Source organism: Astatotilapia calliptera, chromosome 13 (assembly GCF_964374335.1).
Source record: "Astatotilapia calliptera chromosome 13, fAstCal68.1, whole genome shotgun sequence".
Lineage (NCBI taxonomy): Eukaryota > Metazoa > Chordata > Actinopteri > Cichliformes > Cichlidae > Astatotilapia > Astatotilapia calliptera.
The window spans coordinates 32,156,629-32,174,907 of record NC_137434.1 but is presented as its reverse complement, the minus strand read 5'-3'; the positions used below and the strand labels follow the sequence as shown (position 1 = coordinate 32,174,907).

General features: G+C 50.8%; 1 protein-coding gene across 2 annotated transcripts in view; it reads left to right on the top strand.

The window, feature by feature from the left end:
* Positions 1-546: 546 nt before the first annotated feature.
* Positions 547-18,279, top strand: part of psda (pleckstrin and Sec7 domain containing a) — a 46,285-nt gene continuing 28,552 nt past the window's right edge. The window contains exons 1-7 of one of the 2 annotated variants that reach the window (XM_080287629.1): positions 547-1,193; positions 7,834-10,332; positions 10,740-10,842; positions 12,818-13,092; positions 13,170-13,438; positions 14,306-14,540; positions 14,617-14,876. In XM_080287629.1, coding sequence (XP_080143755.1) covers positions 8,002-10,332; positions 10,740-10,842; positions 12,818-13,092; positions 13,170-13,438; positions 14,306-14,540; positions 14,617-14,876 — 3,473 coding nt within the window. In that variant the 5' untranslated portion in view covers positions 547-1,193; positions 7,834-8,001. The remainder of the gene's footprint in view (positions 1,194-7,833; positions 10,333-10,739; positions 10,843-12,817; positions 13,093-13,169; positions 13,439-14,305; positions 14,541-14,616; positions 14,877-18,279) is intronic. The other variant, XM_026189008.2, reaches the window with a different exon arrangement.

The window sequence follows — 18,279 nt, the reverse complement described above, 5'->3', positions numbered from 1 at the left end:
TCCTGCACCTTTGTTTTAAGAATGCGGAGCGATAATAAACAAGTTCCTCTGAAAGTGAGCTCTTGGAGGACGCCGTGCTTTACAGGAGAAAACGATTACACTGCTGTCGGTCTAAGCGGAGGCAGAGACGATGCTCAGGTCTACAAGAACGAGCACTCAACACACACCGAACTCGCTGATATCAGACAACAGGATCACTGTAGTGTGTCACGCAAAAGTAACTAATGCTGCAAAAACTCATGTTTAACTTATAATTGAACCTATAATTTCAGCTGTTACAAAAGACATCGGCACCTCAACAAGGTTTCAGGAAACGGGAGATTAAAAATGATGAATGATAACAGGAAAAAACAAGTGTATATTTTTGTGAGTTTGGGATATTCTTCATCCTGAAACTGGATCCAGAGTGGAGCCGACCAGCACTCCCAGCAGCTGCGACACAGGTAAGAGGACCCGTGCAGCTTGGCTCAGATTATTTTGCAGCTGCGTATTGAGTGAATCTGTAACCTTCTGCTTGTTGCTCCTTTGTTTCCCAGCTGTCTCCGCGAGTAACGTCCTCGCCTCGTCTCTGGAGGGGGTCGGCAGGAGAGACTCAAACAGGCCACGAATGTATAAACGTACCAGCTTGATGTGTGTATGTGCTGAGAGCACGGCACGTGGTCACTGGGCTGTCAGAAGAGCGCCCCCTGTGGAGCAGCTGCAGTTTTCCCCTGCAGGTGTACGCTGATGTAACGCAAAGAGTGATGAGGTCACAGGCTGTGGGCCGGTCCCGCTGCAGTGACGTGTGACATCACAGTTTAATCAGCCTGTAATTCTGCACATTATCCTGATACTGGACACCCCCCGCTCCCTGCGCTCCCCCCACCTTTCCTAAGCTGCCATCTGTCACAGCTGCCCGTCATTGGCTGTGAAGGAGCCGGGTCTGCGGACGGCGGAGCGCCCGATTGGCTGGCAGACTGTCTGGAAGGAGGAGGGGTAGGCGGGGCGTCAGCTGATTACAGGAGATGGGAAGTAGAGGTGGAGGAAGACGAGGAAGAGGAGGAGCTGAGCGCAGTCTGTAAATCCACGATGAGCCGGCGCTGCTGCAGACAACAAGTGTTCAGAGAGGAAGAGGAGGCCGAAGGAGGATAAAACCAGCTGTAGCACGCAGAGAGGCGGGTTACCACGGCAACTGCCGCAGCGAGGACACACAGGTAAGGTTACAGCGGCAGGCGTGTGTGTGTACGTGTGGTTTTATGTGGTGGATTGAGCTGTGTGTGGTGGGAGGAGGAGGAGGGAATCCTATTAGCAGAGTCCAGGAAAAGAAGGACTAAGAGTGCTTATCACACACACACACACACACACACACACACACACACACACACACACACACACACACACACACACACACACACACACACACACACTCTGACAGCATGTCAGGTATCTCACACTCTTTATATCTCAGGTATGAAGTAATCTGACCTTTCACTGCAGTAAAACTTTGTAAAAATACTCTGAAACAAGTAAAAGTACTTCGTGGTTAACTCTGGGAGGAGAGCTCAGGGTGTCTGAACGCTCCACAAACAAAGGCAGTTTGTACCACAGCAGCATGTAAGACACGATTATTGAACGCTCTCATCCATGTAGAGTCCAAAAAATCATTTTAAAGGTCATATTTCAAGGAGCTGCTGCAGTTATCAGGAGACTTTACCTCCCAGCGGACAGAAGCTTCCTCGGTTGGTCGATTAGTTCGTGTAATCGTGAGACTTTGGTTTTAACAGGAAGGAAGAACAGCAGCTGGTGGCTTCAGACAGAGTTCACAAAGAATGAACTTCTGTGAACTTTAACATATAATAATGTGCAAGAGATTTATTAAGCTGCAAACAGACATGAACTGCACAATGCAGACACAAACAAGCCTCAGTGTGAGCAGCTGTCAGCTCTGTGAGGATCCTCAGGAAGACGTCTCCTCAGCTGAGGGCGGCTCTGCGGAGGCCCGTCCGTGACTGATGGTGTCCTGCTGTGTGGTGTCAGATCCAGGTGTGCTTTCTCTGCACTGACAGTGTGTTTGCATCGTTGTCATGCTGGAACAGGAAGCTGCTGTCAGTCAGATGTTTCCAGATGTTCCTGCGTGGTGGATCAGACTCTGTGATTCATCAGTTTATCAAAGATCTCCAACAGCTCTGACTGAGCTGCAGCTGAAACCATGACAGAGCCTCCACCCAGCTTCACAGATGGCTGCAGACTCCAGGTTGCCTTCATTAAGAACAGCTTCTCGATCAGCTGAAGGTCCTGTTCAGCTGCTGTCGAGTTTTTATGGCCTCCCACTTCCTCTTCTGTCCACTTTCCTCAGGGTTTTGAGGACACACTGACACCACGCTGAGATGTGCAGAGTTTCAGCTGACAGCTCTTTGGAATCACCGTGTTGGAGACAAAATCCTGTTTTCATGAGAAGCTGTGATATCGTTGGCATTTTTGACAGATTTGGTAAAGAAACTGGAACAGATGATGAGTTTGTGAGACAGGCTGATGCTAACTAACTGCACCTCTGCTCAGGTGTGCGGGATTCACTGTCATTCCTGTGAGAAAGCTCCCGTACAAGGACTGAACAGGAGAGGAAAAGCAGCCAATGTCCACAGAAGAACTTTAAGGAGCTTCAGGAAGCTCGAGAGCTGCTCAGCAGACCTGAGGGGTGGCTCAAGACTTTTGCACAGCTCTGTGTGGCACATTTGAACAGGCCTGGGAAACAAAGTCGTTTCCAGTCGTCTGGTTTAGAAACTATTGCTTGGCTGCTAAAAGTGTGGTTGGGGCCCCTTTGAGTGGCCGTTAGATAAAAGCGAGGGGGCGATAATAAAATCACCAAAACGGTTTGAAGGCAAAGTGAAACTAGCAGCAGTAATTATTCAAATATATGGAATCAGGAAGTCAAAGTTGGACCACGAACAGGTGAAACAGACAAATCCTTATCAATAATTATTGATCGGTGCACAGCAGCAGTTTAACACACGGCTGCAGTTAGAGAAGCAGAACAAAGTTGACCCCTGACCCTCGTCCTTTCCTCTCGGTTATCTCTGTGAGCGAGGATCGGCAGCGTCAGTGCAAGAGCGGCTGTAAACTGAGGTCAGAGTTCAGGAGCTGCTGCTGCTTTGTGTTTCCTCTGCAGCCAGACTTTTGTCAACGACAGCAGGAAGCAACGCTCGGAGCCTCTTTTACCTCCTCTGACCTTTGACCGGAGAGCTCAGGGTGAGGATCGCAGTCAGTGAGGAAGGACTCGCACGCGCTCGTGCTTCAAGTCGTTCCAGCTGAGAGCCGGCGACGTGTCGGGCGCTCGCAGCAGCTGCAGGAATTAAAGTCACGTTCTGCTTTTAATTGGCTGCAGATATAAAACTTTCCGGCTGCTAAATGCGAGCCAGGCGTCTGGAAAATGACTTCACAGAGACAGCAACAGTTTGCAGAGCTGCAGCTCACAGAGACCTTCTCAGTGACGCCGTCAGCGTGAGCGCCTCCTTCCATGCGTCGTTTGAACTTCAGTGTTTATGTCCTCTGAAGCACATGTGTGTCCAGGTCAGCGAGTCGGAGAACAGTGGGCTCCTCTCACTGTGACCACAAACCTGAAGCTCCGCCTCCTCAGAAAGTCTGTTAGTACATCTGCCTCACAGCAGCCACGTTATTGGCTGGATAAGATAAAAATTAGCTGAGGTGAAGCCGAATAGACGGCTGAGAGCTATGGCCGCCTGTGGTGCCGTCCACCTGTCAGTCAAAGAGGCCACGCCCCTAACAACACAGACTTTAATCCAGGTGAGCTATGAAAACATCCTCCCCTTGTACAGCTGTTATGAAGGAGGAAATGACCCACACACAGTCTGTGGATCAGGCTGTAAACATGTTTATGTCTGCTGTAAAGGTCTGTGGGGACGGACTCACTGCTGCCTCTGCTGGACCTCAGAGGAACTGCAGGTTTGGCACGAGTTGTGTACCTGTGATGATGTTGCTTATTAAAAGGAGCACCGCCCCCCTGGTCACACCTGTCCATGAAGCAGGTTTGGAGGGATGATCCAGTGTTTTTGTTCAGGACAGGAAGCTGATTGTCTTGAAGCTGCTTTGGTGCAGAGACGAGGCTTCAGCTTGATTTCTGCTGAGAAGGAAAGAAAATCGGATTGGCTGCAGTTCTGGAAGAACTGTGATTTCTTCAGGTGGACGTTAGAGGAACTGCAGATTTCACAGCGAAACCCATCTCACCGGATTCGTCCGGTGCTGGAGGTGATGAAAGTGGACGTGACGGTGATGAGGACTGATGCGTGAGCAGCAGAGGAGTCAGATTCAATAAAGGCAGAGAGCTGCTTAGAGAGGTTTGGGGGGCGCTTAAGCAGCTGATGTTCCTCTGCAGGAAAGACAAAGCGCCCTTTGATCGCGCTCCGAAGCAAAAACCTGACACGGCGTCCTGTAGCAGGTTACATCACTCAGGTGTCAGGATTATTTGGAGCTGATGCTCGTTGTGAAGACGAGAGTAGCAGTTTGTTACCAGAAACGCCGTCGCAAAAAGGACGAACCGCCGATCAGATTGTTATTAATGTGTTGATCGTTACAGCGCCGTCGCTTCTCTGTGGACGTGAACACGTCGGTGCAGAAACACGGGACCTGAGTATGACATAACCCGAGGGCAGCACTTACATCTGATTAAAGCACTGCTGGACCCTGTCAGCCTCAGATGCAGGTTTTACCCTCTGATAGCTGTAAATGCCGCTGATCACGCCACGGAGTCGCTCTCCTCGCTCTCCTCGCCCTAAAGCATCATTCCTGCTCTCCGTTCATCACAGAGCAACGTCTTCCTGCTCTACAGTTTGATGTGGATTTGATGAGTTTGTCCTGTTTTCCTGTTCGTGGTGAACGTGTTTTAATAATGATCGGAACGCTCAGTTTTTTTCTACTCCTGGGTTTATATGATGTCATAGAGAGTGGGTATCTTGTATGGTCATCTCGGGACCAAAGGAGTCACCCACTGAGTTGGTAGCCATTGTGGAATTTCCACAGATTCATCTCAGAGGTCTGCAGGACATGAAAACTGCAGGTATAGATGTGATTAAAGTTCTCATTTTAAAAGGAGGCTTAAAAACACTCAGCTCCACTGATGGCTCCTCCCACCAGACCTCTGAGTGAACGCCATGGTAATTCTGACCGTGGACGCTTCTGTTCAGCCTGATTTAAGTAGCAGGCCACCGCTTTTATAAATCTCTGCTCTCAGACCTCCGGTTAGTGAGGGGCAGCCAGGAGAGGCGAGGAAGCACCGAGTTAAGACAAAGAAGGATTATTTTGAACCATGAATCATGCTAAGCTGCTGCGGTAGGAGCTAGAAACGAGCCGACAGGTCGCCTTGTTGTTTCTGAGAGGAGACGCGCACTGACTCGCATCTCAGCACCAACATCTGCTCCACATCCGCCGTGCTGCTCGTGCACGCCGCCGTGGCGCACGCTCTAAAGTTCACTCAGCAGAATAACAAAGTTCAGGTTCTTTGTTCTGGATCTACTCGAGATCAGGAGATCAGAGCAGCAACACTTTGTGTGTGTGTGTCATTTCCTCTGACAGAAACCAGCAAAACTGGTTTTTAAGCCGTTTCACACCCCCACACGTGCCAGCAAGGCGCACGATTGCAGGACGAACACGCACACGCGTGTGGAAGACGCTTGCAGGTGAACGCCGACGACACTGAAAGGGACCGAAATGACCTTTCGACCCTCTGCTCAGCACGTGTCACGCCTGATCAGCATCTCAAACGTCTCCTGTACGCCACTGTTTCCTGCAGCCTCTTGTGTTTTCATGTGACCTCTCCTCGTGATCTAAACTGCTGACCTACATCAGCGAGCAGCACAGAAGCTCAGATTTACTGTAAAATGTGGAACAGGCGAGCGGCGACGACACAGATAGGAGCTGTAAAAAGCCGAGAATAGAAGCACGAGCGGCCTCAGTGAGGTGGTTAAATGGAGCGTGATGGAAGGAGCGGGCTGTGTAAAACACGCCGGTCTGCGCAGACGTTCCTCCGGACACGCTCAGGAGGAGCGGTCACAGAGGTCACGGTGTGGCTGCCGACTCCTCACCTGAACACCCGTCAAGCTGCTTCTGCTCCTCCCTTTAACAGACGAGCTGAACTCACGTGTCAGTCGCAGCCTGCTCGCCCACGCGCTCCTGCCGCCCCGTTGGAGGACGGCCAAGGGCAAGAGAGCACATGTAGATACCAGAGAACTGAGAAGGGCAGCAGCTTGTCTTTCTCAGCTGATAATGAGCCACACTGCACAGCAAACACCTTCCTCACCCCTTTGATCGAAGGTTTCACTCCCAAGATCTCCCTGAGGCCACGCAGAGCCTCCTCACCCCTCAGCTCCTGTTTAGTCACAGTGACGTGCCGCACATCATCCTCACCGACCGACCAAACAAGTACATGTAAACTTTAAGACTTTGAGTTTTTCGCTCCAAACATTCAAACGCTCCTTCCTTCTACGATGAGCTCTGTGCATGAGCAGTAATCCTGTGACTGCTATAAACAGTTTATCACAGCGTTTTTCTTCTTCTAGATCTTTATGACATCGTACAGAGGGGATACCCCCATATGGTAATTTCAGAAGCCCCGCCCATGTGCTGTTGAAACGGGGGGTGGGGGTTAAACGGCCTACTTCAGACAGAGGATTATCTGAGGAGCTGAATTATGGCAACGTATGATATAAAGAACCTCAAATCATGCAAAGCTGTTGTGGTCGAATCCACATTTGGTGCTTCTGTAACCAAATTGTGAGCCAGAACCTAGAACCCCTCCAAGGTTCCCCCAGAACCTCCTGAAGGACTGAAACCATGAGCGTTTGGCGACGGTCTCCCTCGGAGTCGGCCTGGTGCACCCTGGAGGAGAGGAGCTGTTGTTTTGACAGCGTTGCTTTCATTTTTCTGTCCCTGAGGTTCGTGCTAGATAAAACCTCCTGTTGTGTTGCTCTCTGCCGGGTCTCCTCTTTGTGGGCCCGGCGTTCTTTGAAAAATGCATTTTAATCTCAAGGAAATGCTTCTAAAATAAAGTTTAAATATATATTTTTTAAAAAAGAAGTGTGAGCGTTATCAGAGAATTTCCCGCTCTGAGTTTTTTCCTGACATTGTCTGAAATTCACTCGTTCTCATCCAGTTTCCACACATTCACCTTCCTAACCCACACTGTGGGGCTGGACTCTGCTTCTGATGACTAAAACATGAGGTGTTTGGTTTCTAGCAGTGAACCAGTCTGAGGACACTGTGACCTAAATACAGGATTGGGTGAGAACTGATGAAGCGTGAGGTCAAACATGATCATCAGCCTGAAGCTGTGCAGTTAGTGGGGTGGAAAACGTCTTTCTGTCACACTTTACATGCAAATTTCATGTGGTACAGTCGAAACCATATGATTGGTAGCTTCTAGTGACATCTGCAACTGTTATAGTTACATAATAACTACTTCCTGTTGATGATGATCATTCTGCGATGCTCAAAGCATTCACCCAGGAAAAGCCTCAAATTCAGTTTGTTTGTACTTTCTTGGTTTGGAAAAGATCTTTTTTTTCAGTCTCCAAGTTTTAGGAATGCTAGGTGTCTTTAACCTCTTAACATCCACTTTGTCGCTGTGGACCAATCCAGACTTGGAGCTAAGGGTTCGGCTTATGCCTAAACAAAACCCAACCCTGCAGAGGTTGGCCTAGTGGGTGAAGTGGATGATTTGATATCTTGAGGAAATGGAAGGTTTAAAACAGCAAAGCTTAAATGATCAAACCTTTATGGATTCAACCCTTGTAGAGGATAAACTGGAATATTAACTTTGAACTCTGTCTGTGTTTCTTGCTGCAGGTCGAAGAGAAGATGTGCAGCTGCAGGATGGAACTGGTACCCCAGTCCTGCCCCTCACCAAAGACTAGATGAATTCTGTGCTGGACACCAACAAGTCTAAGGACCTTTTGGACTTGTAGCACAGGTCCACAGCAGGGAACTCTGGAGCGTTTTAAAGGAAGGGCAGATATGTCCCAGGCCGGTAAGGTCCTCCACCTGTACGTCGAGGTGAGGTCTGTTGCTGAGGAGGAAGGTAAGGTGCCGGGCCGAGGAGATGATGGTTCCAGTCATCTGATGCTTCAATGTCCAGATGTTCTCCCTCACTCTCAGAGGAACTCTGCCTACTCCAGCCGGAACCCCAGTCCGGATCTCTCTCCGATACAGCACCACATGGGGGGCGAGAACCACAGCTTGCCTCTCTCAAAGACCTCCTCCAGGCAGTCGGTCAACTTCCGGTCGAACGCCCAGCTTCAAGAAGATGCACTGCATGACAGGTTTGGGCAGTTACTTGAAGTCCTTACACCGGGAATGACCGTTCCACGCCACCACGGCTCACTTGGACACATCTGTTCCTCAGACATGGATCCCCACCAGAGGAGGGTGTTTATCTCACCATCATCAACATCCTCTGGGAGGCTGACTGTGCCCTCCACACCAGTCAGCGGTCGCAGGTACTGCGAGGTCCCAGGGGTGGAGGGCAATGAGGGGAGGAAATCCGTGGTGTCGTTTAGCTACATAGAGAAAGCAAACGTGCACAACACGGCCGCCCGCCGAAATTCTCTGTCTCATAATGAGCCGGACAGTCCTTTCAAGGAAATGGGAAGCAGGAAGGTGCTGCCCGCTCACCTTCGGAAGAGGCTCAGCGATCCAATGTCGTACAATGGTTACCTGTCACAGAGCCACACCTGCCCGGCTCAGAGTCCAGCCCCACGGGGCTCACCTTACCTGCAGAGAGCTAACCTGGACTCAGTGGCCAGAGGTGCCACCTACAGGGCCCTTGAGGAGTTTGGATCTCCAGAGCTTAAGCGCAGATTTGGAGGTCACCGATTTGAGAACAGCAGCCCCTCCCTGCCTCGGCATTATCAGCCTTCTCGCTGCCAGTCCTGGGGGGGCTCACCTGACCTGCCCCGCAGCACCCTCACCCTGCCGTGCAAGACCCAGCTCATGGAACTGGACAGGACCCTCTCCCGTAGTCCAGTGAACGGATTACCCAGAAGTCCTGCCTCCAACCATCTGTGTGCCCACACTAGCTGCTGGTCTTACTCTGCAGATCCAGCTGCTAAACTGCACTCCAATGGCCCGACTCAGAGCAAACCCAGGCCGTGGATGGGAGACGAGAGCCCTAGACACTCAAGTAAATTTCACCCACCGTTACCTGCAGGGAGGCCCACAGACATCCAGCATGAGGTTCAAACTAACGTATTACCTGCCAGCACTTCCTGCACACCTGGGACCTCTCATCACAGCGCCCGTAATGCTAACACTACCAACACCAGCCAAAAAGCCACAGACGGGATAGACAGCAGCTCAAGCAATAAACTGAATTTAACCAGCAGGAGTCCCTACAGGTTGTCACGCTGCAGCAGAGCGAGTGACGCAGCCAGCGATGTCAGCGGCAGGAGGAGTGCCTCCCCATCCTTAAACCTCGATGTGGCTTCTAAGTTAGCTCTGGAGGCCAGCAGACTTTCCAGCATTTTTGCAGAGAGACGAACTCCGACTCCTCCTGAGTCTTTTCGGCCCGAGAGTCCCAAGACTGCACGGAAAGAATCACAACCGTACTCCGCCCTTTATGGACGGAGCTCCCCTGAGCTTTTACAGGTGGATCCCTGGAACCACAGCCGGAAAACTGACAAGGAAGTACCTCACACTAAACCAGGACGAATCTCCCCAGTCTCGTCACAGAAAGGCCTCTCCTCACCAGCATCGCCAGCCATGCCTGCTAGATTGTACCGTGCAGCTGCCTCTCAGTCACCTGAACTGGACCCACGGCAGAAACGGTGCGCATCACCTACTAAGGACATGTCCTCCCTGCACCGCTACCAGCCACCACAGTACACCGGAGACCACAGGTCACCTGGCGTGGAGCGAAGACAGTACGATCACCTGTCTGAGAGATCACCCAGAGACAGCCCTGAAATCACCAGGAAACCTGTCTCCAGACCGACCGTGGAAGCTTTGCCTGTGAGCTGGACCTCCAGGCAGCAGGAGTGGATGGAGGACAGGAGCGAACTCAAAGAAAACTACCGTCAGGCACCTCCCAGAGTTTACGTTTCACACAAAGACGAGAGTCGTGAAAAGGATGGGGGCGATAAAGGGGTGAAGACATCGGGGCAGGAGCAGCAGAGGCTGGGTGTGGGTGTGACCAAGGATCAGACAGAGGACGTCCAGGACCACAGCGGCGGTGCCGGGCCGTCCTCTCACAGCTCCAGTGGAGTGACGGGGAGCCTGAGGGACAGTCTGTCCCCGGAGACCTCGAGCCAGTCGAGCCACGATACGGCAGACGGTGGCTCCGGGATGCAGGTCGGATGGATGGGAGGGGGAGGAGGGTGTGGTTGTGTAAGAGGAGGTCATCAAGTAGAGTGTGTGTTGAGTCAGTGAGCTCCAGTAAGTCGTCATCTTCACCTCGACTGCAATAACTCGATAATGAAAGCAAAGTAAAACTGCAGCTTTCACTTTGATTCAGCGACTTGTCTTTGTTTCCGTCGCGCACGTTTCCTCCTGCTGTGCTGAAACAGGACCGGCCTAACGTTTACATAATGATGATTTTTGCTTTAGACTGTCACAGCAATTAAAGCACAAAAGCTTCTGCACCAGCTCAAACTCTGCTTCTCTTTAATGTGTCAGCGAACGGCACGTATCCAACGCACCGCTGCTTCCTTCCCGTGTTTATAAACACATGTAAACATGCTACTTCCTGTCCGTTTCAGTCAGACGTCGGATCAGCAACAGCTCTGTCCTCCAGGTCGCAGAAGATCGCCCAGGCCAAGTGGGAGTTCCTGTTCGGAAGCCAGAAGAGCCGCTGCAGTAAAGGTGCTGTAGGCAGTTCCTACATGACCTTTGACCTCAGGTCCTACACCGTGGACCAAATCCGCATAAACTCTATCAGAAAGAAGCCGCTTCTGTCCATGTTGGGTCCAGACTCTGTTTCTCAGTATGGACGTGTTTATGTCAGCAGACACACATTATTATAAACTCTAACATCTGTAAATGTCAGATTAATTTTATTGCGTCCAGTCGTAGGACGACACACGACGCTCCACCAATGCATTCTTAGATTTCAATAATTCACTCAGTCAGCTAATTTCATGTCTCAGTTTCTCAGAGTGTAAACTGGAATATTAAACAGGTGGGAGCATGAGCACTGACACCTGGACGGGTTAAAACAGTAGTGTTGTTGGAGGTCACCTGCTGAGTGACGGTGTTGGTGGGCTTTCTGAAGCAGGCGGGGCGTCTGCAGGTAAATACCAGTGTTGATGGCGGCTCTTTACTAATGACTGTTTATGAAGCGCAGACGTGTGCAGCAGGTGTGTGTTTCTGGCATCACACTGTAAATGTTACAGCATATATAATTTAACAGCAGCCCTTAAGTGAAGCCACACCCACCTCTTCGTAGATACCACAGCAGGTAAATACGACCTTACAGGCTTTGTGTTCTTCCAACCGTCTGACAGCACCGATGCTGGGACTGCTCGTAGTGGTGCAGCAGCAGCAACAGTGTGCTGATGACCCGGAGTCTGTTTGCAGCAGGTTAAAGGGCCGTTCTGTCTTTTCTCTGCTGCTGTGGAGTAAACACGGAGCTCCCGGAGTTCCCAGCGTCTTCTAAGCCAATTAGCCGAAGCTGCAGCTTAACGTAAGCTCAGAGGGGTTTTACAGAGAGTACAACTGTGCTCACAGGTGCTGCTACACATCACCGCTTCCTGTTCTGTACGTTCTCACTTAAAACCGGGCGTCAGCCCTAAACGACACAGAACCGAGTCTTAAAGTTTGCGCTGGCGTGCTCTGAGCTGCAGCTCCGATCGTGTCGGTGTAACTCTGAGCTCCAACAGGTCGTTGTAGACAGTTTGATATTGATAAAGTCAAGTCTCAACATGGAACACAGCTTATCTGGAGTCCTTCTGTGTATAAACTGATCTAATTTGTTTGCACTCGTACGTTTCTGTAGTGAAATATCAGAAACGGGTCCAAATCCAGGGTTTTAGTGCTGGTTCCTCTGTGTTAAACTTTATTCACACCATGATCCATCAAAGTTTCACGAGGATATCTGCTGGACTCAAACAGCTTATCCTTCACCACCGATCGAGGAGCGCAGGAGCAACCCTGGGTTTTTTAACCATTACAGCCATCCAACAGGCGCATCATTAGGAACAGCTACTTTTAACACTACTGATATTTACTCTGGACTCTGAGTTAACTTCAATAATTACTTCCTCCAAACCATCAACGTGTCTTTTAGACCCCATTCCTACAAAGCTGCTCAAAGACGTCCTGCCATTAATTAATGCTTCAGCCTTAAATACCAACCTATCTCTAATAATCAGCTATGTACCACAGGCCTTCAAGCTGGCTGCAGTTACACCTTTACTCAAAAAGCATCTCTAGACCCAGCAGTCTTAGCTAATTACAGGCCAATCTCCAACCAGATCTCTGCCTCTTTTAAACAGCATGTCTGTATCCTGTAACCAGGTTGAGTTGAGCAAAGGACGACCGGATGCAGAACCTCGTTCTGAGGTTACATCCAGTTAAAACGCCGTTTTTCCTGCCCGCTGTCGCTAAGTGTTTGCTCACATGGCGTTGTTGATTGTTGGGGTTTCTCTGTGTTATTGCAGGTCAGTACTTTGCAATATGAACACCTTGAAGTTGCCTCTAAGATTTGGTAATAAACTAGAATTGGATAAAAATAACAGAAAACTGGGGACCAATCAGAGTTTAGCTTCAACACTTCGTAGGACCTGTTTTGTGCTCTTTGACACTTGGCGTTATGAACATCTGCTTTTTCCTCCCGTAGACGCTCCGTCCACGACGCCTCCGACCAGCAGCTCGCCCAGTCCCACCCCACCCTCTTCCCTCCATCTGAAACCAGCCAATCAGAGGAGGGGGCGGGAAACCGAGGGACAAAAGCTGTCTCATCACGAGGTCCAGCAGATCGAGGTGGAACTGGTGACCGCCGACCCTCGAGGCTCCTCCCCCAAGACTGGCATCATCCGGCGAACCCTCAAATACTCGGAGACGGACCTGGACGCCGTGCCTCTGCGCTGCTACCGTGAGACCGACCTGGACGAGGTGCGTGCGCCTCCACCTGTTTGCATCTCACCTGGTTCCTTTTAAAATACGTTATCATCATCTCTCGTATGGTGTAGGTAATGCGGGCGGAGGCAGCCGAGGAGGCGGACTCGGCCTTCGGGAGTAACCGCAGTGTCCTCGGAAACTCCAATTTTAACCCCGCTGACCCCTCCCCAAAATCTCGCCCAGGTGGAAGGAAGGAGGTTGATGGGGAGGAGGAGGAAGACGAGGAAGATGAGGAAGAAGGAGGAGTGGTGAGCTGGGCCAGCGTCAGGATGCAGGGAGACCGACAGAGACAGAAAGCCATGAAGGAGGAGGAGGAGGTGCTCAGCCTGCTGCTGAAGGGGTGAGAGGGCGAGGAAAGGGGCTGCGGGGGAGGGGGGGTGAGCTTTAGTGAAGCAGCTTGTTTCATAGTCGAGCTGTTAGAGTAACTGATTACTCAAAGACTTGGCGATGTAAGCTCAGATTGTTGTTTTCAGGCTTGTTTGCATCGAGCTCATTTACACCACAAACCCTCGAAGCTTTACTGAACTCTGCTTTTCTCTCTTCTGCAGCCGCTGCATCGCTTTTACTCCAGTCTGCTGTCTGTTTGCACACGGCTGCATTTACCTGTACAAATATGCACGTTTTCTGTTTATTGGCTGCGTTATAAACTTTATAAACTACGACTTTCATCAGGGTTTCTGCTCATGTTCAAAGCTCCGCCCTGCCTGCGTGAATAATCACACGAGACGCTGCTACACAGAAATGAAGGATTTATTATCCGACAACCACAAAAGTTGTGTTCAGCTGTAAATCCTGGAAGAAGCTTTTCTCCTGTCAGATTAAACATAACAGTAAAGTCCTGACTTCCTGTATCTTACTTTTCTGGCCTATGACAGGCCACGTTTTAAAATGTCACGCAGTGGGCCGTTTCTGGCCCGCAGGCCGTCTATTTGACCCCCCTGCTTTATATTCAGAGCTGCAGCTGAGGAAGAAGGGCTGCCTGTGTAGGAGGCAGTCGTCTCTCCTGCTTCTTTCATCCTCTTTAATGCACATGCGTGTAAACTGAGAGGCCGTGTGCAGGCTTTTCCTCCTCAGATTCCTCCCGCTCGGCTTTTTAAACTTTTCTTTGATCCCAGTTGGGTCTGATGAGGAGACTCGGCGTGAGCGTCTGAAAGCCAGGATTAAACACGCAGTCAGGCTTTAACACGGTTTAACTCTTCTTCCTCAGGTCGCCCGAGTCCTCCGACAGCCACGGGGGCCTCAAGTCTCCGATCTCCATCGGCAGCCCCCGCCGACCTTCCGACAGCAACCTGGACTCCTTCAGCCGCCACTTCGAGAGCATCATGGAGTCCCACCGGGCCAAGGGCACGTCGTACAGCAGCCTGGACAGCGTGGACCTGCTGACCTCGGGATCCACGTCCGTATTCACCTTCGACCTCCCCACCCTCACGCCAGAGATCCAGGTAGGACGCAGAAAGGAGGCGGGTCGCGGCTTCCTGTGCGCAGCAGGACATAACGCTGTCTCGTCTGTGTGTTCAGAGTCAGATCTGCGAGAGCGCCAAGCAGATTATCGAGCTCAGCTTCGCCCCGCTGGCCCGTCCGGACCCGTCCGCCGCCTCTGAAACGTCTCGCTCCGAACTTGCACTCTGCGCCTCGGGGGCGGGGCTCCGAGGAGGCTCCAAGGACGACGGCGGCCCTCCGGTCAGGTCCAAGTCGGAGAGAGAGTCGTGGCGTCGCTCAATCCTCAAAGACGGCTTCAGGAAGGCGAGCTCGACACCAGCGCTCCACAGCAGCATCAGGTGAGTCGGAGCGCTCGCTCGTTCTGCGGCCGACCAGACGAGGAGACGAGCTCCTGGTTAGTGTCAGTGTGTGTGTGTGTGTGTGTGTGTGTGTGTGTGTGTGTGTGTGTGTGTGTGTGTGTGTGTGTGTGTGTGTGTTGTAGCACTTTCTGGATGCTGTGCAAACGTGATCTGCAGATTAAAGTGATGAGAGCTGAAAACTGCTGCAGGGACTCAGATCAGCCACAAGGTGGCAGCACAGCTCTGTGTGTGTGTGTGTGTGTGTGTGTGTGTGTGTGTGTGTGTGTGTGTGTGTGTGTGTGTGTGTGTGTGTGTGTGTGTGTGTGTGTGTGTGTGTCATACAGATGGAGAGTGCAGACATTTGCTCGGCTCTGTTTGGCGCTTTGCTGAGTCGGGACATTTTTCCGTTTCTTTTTTTAACCCTCTGGCTCTGCAGCTGTTTTTAACCTCGTTTTATTTTCCTCCAGTTAATCCTCAGATTAAAAGCCTAAAAAACCAGCAGCAGCTTTCAGCCTCGTTCACCTCACGCACTTCACTTAATGAGGCACGAGGTGAGCTGAACTAAACTATGAATTTAAGTTTGATGGTTGAGAAATAGTCGATTTGTGTTATTGGCGGCTCGTGTTTCTGTGTTGAACCTCGGCTCAGCTTCGTACAAACATCATGAAACCGTCATTTTAAAGTCGTGTAACAGCCATCTGAGCAGCTGGAAACACTTTTCAGGCTTTTTGCATTAAATTTCTTAAGTTTCAGTTTGTTTTATATGAATTTTCACAGTCAGACGTATGAGGTCACAAAATAAGAAATATTGAGACAGAGACAGTAAATATCACCAAACATGAGGGACATCAAATGTTTCATTAAATAAACAAAAATCCCCAAACGTCTCACGCACCACCGCCCTGAGATCATGCTAAATCAGCTGAAAAATCATCCTCTCGATAAAGCTCGCTGCAGAGCGAGCTCACAGCTCGATAGCAACAAAGAAACAGGAAGTCAGTGGCTATTTTGTGATATTATTAAAGGATAACGTGTGGCGTGATTGCTCAGGTCACCTGACAGCAGCGGCTCGACTCAGCGCTGCAGCTGCTTTTCCTCTGGTTGCTGCTGCCTGCAGGGGTGATGGTTGAACTTCTGTCCATGCAGCATGCAACACGCACAGCTCGACCCGACTGAGTCGCAGGCTGACTGCAGGCTGCTCCCACAGGACGATGAGCGACACGTTTCCACGGCGCTCTCCTTTGCTCCGTGCTCTGCGTGGAGAACAAAGATGGCGTATTTGATGCTCGCCGAGCGGTTTTGGTTGCACATCCTCTCGTGCTCCACTTCCAGCTTTATACGGTTACTTTCCTTTAAACCAAACCACGGCGGTCACATGACGCGGGTCCCATCAGCTGATGGAGTGTGGTCAGCTGAAGCGTGTCCCGCTGCATCCATTGTGTTGCAGCAGTGCATCCCTCTAAACCAGTTCAGCACTTGATGCATTAAACTCATCCTGACAGCTGATGTTTCATTTGTTTATCAGGATGATTAATAAGGCAAAAACAAACAGATTTGATTAGACCAGCATCACCTGCCTCCACCACCTCCTGTCCCAGCATGCTTCTCTGTTACACCGCCTCTCTGCGTGTCCTCCTTCACTGCTCCCTCTTCTCCTCCCTCCTCCCTCCTCTGCACATGCTCAGACAGTCTCAGCCTCTGTGGCTCTGAGCGGTCTGAACATCTGAACACCTTCATCTTTAAACCTTCTCGTTCTCTCTTTGTCTCGCTTCCACCGACTTTCCTTCATCTTCTCTCCAGAGCACGCCTCCACCTCTCCAGGCTCTCCTCCGCCCGCTCTCGCTGCAGATCGCAGTGTTGTCTGCAGACTCCTGCCTGACGTCACCTGTCAGTCTGTTCGTCAGCGCTGCAGACAGGAAGGAGCTCAGAGCAGATCCCTGATGTAATCCCACCCCCACCTGTCACTCCTGCTCCACACCTCGGTCCTCGTGTCCTGCACCACCCTCACGTACTTCCTCTCTCTGCAGCCAATCATCTGCTTCCTCCTGACTTTAAACATCACATGTTATCGTCACGTTTGCTTTAATTACAACTTACCAAAATACAACATCTGACTGTTGCCGTGTCCGTACCCGCATCGTTGCAGCTCACTCTAATTTTGCAGATTTCCTGCAGATCTTCACAGTTTCACACGTTCACCTGCTTTGGGCTGCTTGAACCACTCATTTTACTTTTTAACAAATGATAAAACATTTCATTTCCTGCTCAGTTTATTTTGACTAAGCGTCATTTGCAGTTGCTGTTTGTGTTGGCTGCAGCACGGCTGTTAAATTGAACCGTTAGTTCTATTTTTCTCCAGATTAGTTGAGCTAATCTGCCCACGTGCAGCTCGGCTCCTGAAGGATTACGACCTGGAGCGTTTGTATTCCTGCTCGGGCTCCAGCGGAGTGCAGGATAACAGCATTCAGGTGGAAATGAGCAGAATATGGATTTAAATTCTGGGGCGGGATAAAATCGGGTAGCTCGCTCCCGCCCGTTGTTGGCTTCAGCGGAAGAATTCGTACGTTTTCTTGCTTTCGTGTTGTTGAAACGTCGCTCTGCTCACGAACACGTTCAAACATCTGAGGAGTAAAAATGGAAACAGCCGGCCTGCTGCTGGGAGCTTTCCCAGCACGAGCTGGAGGAGCTCGCCGTTTTCCTTCTTGGCCTCGCGCCACGGCTTCTGCTGGGTGTGGACGAATTCAGACGCAGTCAAAAACTTTATTGTTCTCAGCAGAAACTCACATCGCGCTGCAGCGAGCGAGGAATTCAGACTTGGACATGAAAACAGGATCACGGCCGAAGCTTCGTATCCTTGTCCCCGCTCATCGAGTCCAGGCGCCTTCACGCTCACATGCGCGAAGGACCTCTGTGCGTCGTATCCTAAGAGGACATGATGCATTCCAGCACTACAGCCCCCGCCCCCCTGCCCCCCGCCATAAATCTAATCCTAATCTGCAGCTTCAAACAGCCTCATGTGGGAGGTCTGTCCTCACAGGGATAGGTGTAAAAACACACACACACACACACACACACACACACATCAGCCTATAGATGGAAATTCCAGATGGGTTCAGGAAGGGTGGAAGTAAAGACCTCCCACTCCTGTCTGAAAACTAGAAACAGTCTGAAATGTTTTCAGTAAAGCCTCCTCCTCCTCCTCCTCCTCGATGTCATTCATGTGGATGTTTTCCATCTGTTGTTTGTGTGTTCAGACCTTTGACCTCTGACCTGCTTCCCCTCGGTTCGTGGTGATGCTTCTGCCGTGGAGCTACGTCCCTTGCTGTTACTGTGAGCTGAAACACATTCGTGTGCGGCTGTAAATACTCTGAGTTGTGTGTCTTCAGATGGATTCTGATAACCG